The sequence below is a fragment of the Branchiostoma belcheri genome, unplaced genomic scaffold, assembly GCF_001625305.1.
Source record: "Branchiostoma belcheri isolate BF01 breed outbred unplaced genomic scaffold, Haploidv18h27 scaffold136, whole genome shotgun sequence".
In the NCBI taxonomy this organism is placed as follows: Eukaryota; Metazoa; Chordata; class Leptocardii; order Amphioxiformes; family Branchiostomatidae; genus Branchiostoma; species Branchiostoma belcheri.
Genome location: NW_017802780.1, coordinates 409,142 through 414,078, shown reverse-complemented (window position 1 = coordinate 414,078; position 4,937 = coordinate 409,142). Strand labels below are relative to the sequence as shown.

Genomic DNA, 4,937 nt, shown 5'->3' with positions numbered 1-4,937 from the left:
TTACGTAGTATTTGGACTTCTATATCTAATTGACTGTTAGAAACAGTCAAGCAGAGCTAGAAGCGCTTGGTATCTCCAATGTAAACCTGAGTGAGTTGCATCGTTTTAAAGTTGTACATAGAGGGTAACAATGAGGAGCCTCTAAGAATAAAGTGCAGTTTAGCATTATCTGACATATTATTAAGGTTGACAAGATGACCAAGTAAATCTGCAAGATTGCCAAAAAGTTCCGATCTCTCATTATTGTATAATGGACAATGTAGCATGAAGTGCATGACAGATTCGCAACGACACCCGCATCTACAAGAGGCACTGGTAGAAAGTCCTCGGGTAAACAAACTGTGATTGAGAGCACAGGTGCCGATGCGGAGCCGAACAAGAAGGGCGCAGGTGTAACGGGGGCCACAATTGTGATGTGGGGGACAAAGGGGGCGTACGTATCTAATAAGGTGTTTTCGGAACAAGGAGTATCGTAAAGAACGAACTTCCAGGTCCAGTTCATTCCAATGACTTAAACAATAAGGTATAAAAGATCTACTAAACCTATTAGTAAATTGTAACGAAAGTCGAAAGTCGTTACTATTTCTTAAATTGTACAGAGTGGTTTGAGAAATTTCAGGGGGGATTAAGTCAAAAAGATACCTCCGTGTTAGGCCATTAACTATTTTATGAAATAAAAATAAGCGATGAAAATGCCGTCTGCTAGAAAGAGACTCCCAACCAAGTTCTTGACAAACAGATAAGTAAGAAGAGCCTTTAACCCTACCTAGACCGGGGGGGGGGGCTAAAAGTGCCCGCGGCAACTTTGATGTCATCTAGCGTCTGAACGGCTAGCCGTAAAACGACCAAACTTGGTGACTTTTCCTAAAATATTGTTGGCAACAATTCTCTATCATTGGAATAAGATAATAATTTTTTGTGTTGCCATGGCAACGGGTTTCTGACAGGCATTTTTTGCTAAATTTAGTACTTTTTGTTTCAACAATAGAATTTTATGGGTTTTATGTCAAGTTACTCATGGTTTCTAATATTAATAACATCCCATATAATTTTATGTAAATTTCATCATTAAATATGCATAATTTATGCTAATTTGATGACGTCATTGGCCAAAATCCAAGATGGCGGACCATATCATTAGAACAGGTATATACGGGTTATTTTCATTAAAATTTCATCAATACTTCCATTTCTTTTTACAAAAAGGTTTGAATGAAGGTGTTTAGTATGTTTACAATGTATTTTAGGCTTTATCATGAAAAAACTAATTTTTGAAAATTCAAGATTGATGATCCAAGATGGCGGATATCTTAAATATGCATGACGTCATTTTATGACGTCACCGGTGTTGCTATGGGAAACATAAGACTTAGTACACACTAATATTCTGTCATAAACACTTTTGGTAAAGTTATGTTGTATACCAGGGAGGTTTTCAGGGAAAAACCTATTTAGACGGTTTTGGCCAATAAAATCACATTAATGACGTCATAATGACGTCATATTACGTCATAACGACATAAAAAATTGTAGATATGATAAATTTTCACTAGTACACCATTCTCTGAAAATTTGGCGGTCATACGACATACCGTTCGCGAGTTCTTAGGGGGGGTCAAAAGAGCCCCCCCCCCGGTCCCCCACCTGTCAAAAAAAGCCCGGTCTAGGTAGGGTTAACTGCTCCTGAGACGATAAGAGAACATTCATATTGGATTCTTTCAACAAGAGCGGAGTCTTCAGCAGTACAGCCATGCCAGATCACATCTGCATACTCCAAACAGGGACGGACAAATGATTTATAAATGGTTTCTAAAACATTGCGAGGTAATTTAAACTTTAAACCACGAAGTACAGTGACCTGTTTGGATATTTTGGCTAACATCTGAATAATATGGTTGTGCCAAGACATATTGGTGGTCAATATAACTCCAATATGTTTATGGTGTGGAACACAATTAATTTTAGACGACCCAAGATAAAGAGGAGGGTGGGTGATAGGGGATCTTTTAGTAGAAAATGACATCTCTTCAGTTTTAGATGGATTTAGTTCCATTAGCCATTTTTTAGACCAAGACAGAATTTTACTCAAATCAGAGTTAAGCCTATATGCAGATGCGGTCGGGTTATCAACTACGTCAAGTAGGGAGCTATCATCCGCAAATAAAAAGGGTAAAGAATTTAAGTTATTTACAATATCATTTATATATATGATAAACAGTAATGGTCCTAACACAGAGCCTTGGGGAACACCTGCGCCGATCTTGGACCAGGGAGAAGTCTGACCATCTATGACGACTCTCAACATTTATATTTCATCGTTTTTATCACTTTTATTACTATTGTTACTCATTACGATACAATGAAAAGGCACTCAATTCCCTTTACAGGCACACAATGTCCTTTACAGGCACACAATGTCCTTTACAGGCACACAATGTTCTTTACAGGCACACAATGTTCTTTACAGGCACACAGTGTCCTTTACAGGCACACAATGCCCTTTACAGGCCCACGATGTTCTTTACAGGCACACAGTGTCCTTTACAGGCACACAATGTTCTTTACAGGCACACAGTGTTCTTTACAGGAACACAGTGTCCTCTACAGGCACACAATGTCCTTTACAGCTAGGCACACAATGTTCTTTACAGGCACACAGTGTCCTTTACAGGCATACAATGTCCTTTACAGGCACACAAAGTCCTTTACAGGCACACAATGTCCTTTACAGGTACACAATGTTCTTAACAGGCACACAGTGTCCTTTACAGGAACGCAGTGTCCTTTACAGGCACACAATGTTCTTTTTATGGCAGAATCATAGCACTTTAAACAAAAACAACACTCAATTGAGTTAAATAATCCTCCCCGGAGCCACCTGCCCCTCCCCCTGCCTATCCGAGCGTGTGGATTGTGACTCTGTGGTCATCACATCGGGGAGGAACAGCCGTGACGACAATCGTGACAGCATGACCATGACACTGCTGCAGACCGACCCCGAGGATGTCCCAGTGCCGGCCGGTATTGTGGGACATTGTGATGATGAAGATGAGATAAATGGTAAGGAACATGTTTCTGATTGCAGGCAAAATACATTACTTAATTCTTGTGAATTTCATAGGTTTCATATGAATTTTGGGGCATCCCTACCATGTGTCCTGAGTTTAGCCTGGTGAAACAATCCTTCTCGGCTCCAGCGCCCTCGAGGCGCCCTCCCAGCTGGCACTCAGCGCACGCTGAAGGTTTCCAGTTGGAAAGATTGATTGCCAGAGCTAAGGTCTGTGTGGTGAACAAAATGGTGCCGAAACCACTCTAGGCTGACCTCAGTTTAATTTAACAGCCTTTGTTATTAATAAGGAAAGCCGTTTCCTTTGCATGCGTGGAGTTGGTACGTATTAGGGAAATGTATCTGCCTTAAGTTTGTTCTTTACTCCTCAGACAGGTTTGTCGTTTTTTTTTATAAATGGAAGCTATTTACTCCTTTCCTTACTGGTTGTTTCAATCTTTCGATCACATACACCGTACAACGCAGCTACCGCCAATCCGCCTCCTCGGTTTGAAAAGAAAATTATTCCCTCTGGAAAACCATACGTCGTGCATGCAGGTTCATTGTACAATCTATGTAACTGGAACCTTTACTTACAAAATCAGAAACGCTGCCAGGAGCTACATGTGCCTCCCCTCCCATGTCAGCCTAAGGAAGATCGTGGCCGACTTACTGCCAGCCTGAATACCGCTTCTCTAAATTCATTCATTCTTTATTTCAGGTAAAAAAAAACCCATATAACATGTACAATAAATCATTAAAATAATACAAAAACACTACAGACATACAAGTAAAACAGGAAGAAACCTAAAAGCATAACAAATGGTAGGTCTTCCGAAAGAATGAATTCCTGTAGAAGGCATCGGAATGAATTAAGCGACAGATTGTTGCGTTATTGGAGGAAAATAACCTTTTTAGAAAAGAATAACAAATTCTCCTCCTCCTGGTTTCCAAAGTGTCAATATAGTTACAGACAAACATTTCACTCGCGCTGCAACGCCGAGGCAGATTCATTATGATTCTAAAACAATTATTATAAGCCACTCTACACTTATACAAAACACCAGAGCTTACAGAGCTCCATAACTGGGCGCCATATAGCTGGGCGCAATACGTCATAAACAGGTGTCTCTTAACAGATGGAGAGCAACAGAAAAATTTGCGGTTGATACTGTTTGCACAACTATAAAGACTCTTCAGCATAGCAAGTACACAATCATCGTCACTTAATGTGGTATTTAGGTGTATACCCAAATAGACAAATGAGTTTACATACTTCAGGTTGGTACCGTATAGACTTACAGGTGGCAATGGAAGCTGAAGTGGCAAACGAGTACATGGAAAATACATACAGAAAGTCTTATTAGTATTAAACAATATGTCATTACCATGGCCAACCACTTCACAAATCCCAACCAATCTCTGTAGAGATTTAATGCTAGGGCAAATCAGACATAAGTCGTCGGCATAAAACAGGTGGTTGGTGATGGACCCACCTACATAACAGCCCACCTTGGCATTGTTTAAGCTTACACTCAAATCATCTATGTATACATTAAAAAGATATGGGGACAGTAAACTACCCTGTCGTACTCCGTTAGTAACGGAGAAGCTCGGTGAAAGGACTGCACCCCATCTCACAAACATTCTTTGATTCGTATACCAGGAAACCAAGAATCGAACTAGATATAGCGGAACATTTCTGTCGATCAACTTTCTAAACAGTGTCCAGTGGTTTACGCGATCAAAGGCCTTAGAGGCATCCATAAAGCACACAAAGACAGGGGACCCTAAGCCCCTGTAGTACTCGATAATTGCTTTAACATAAAAACACACATGTCAGTCCCATGTTTAGGTTTAAAGCCAAATTGAGAATCAGACGTCAGAAGAA

General features: G+C 40.2%; 1 protein-coding gene across 1 annotated transcript in view; it reads left to right on the top strand.

Annotated features, from left to right (window-relative positions):
• The window catches only part of LOC109464302, a 69,036-nt gene extending 65,338 nt beyond the window's left edge, over window positions 1–3,698 (top strand). Inside the window, exons 14-15 of the mRNA XM_019761255.1 lie at window positions 2,875–3,060; window positions 3,652–3,698. Coding sequence (XP_019616814.1) covers window positions 2,875–3,060; window positions 3,652–3,698 — 233 coding nt within the window. The remainder of the gene's footprint in view (window positions 1–2,874; window positions 3,061–3,651) is intronic.
• Window positions 3,699–4,937: the final 1,239 nt, after the last annotated feature.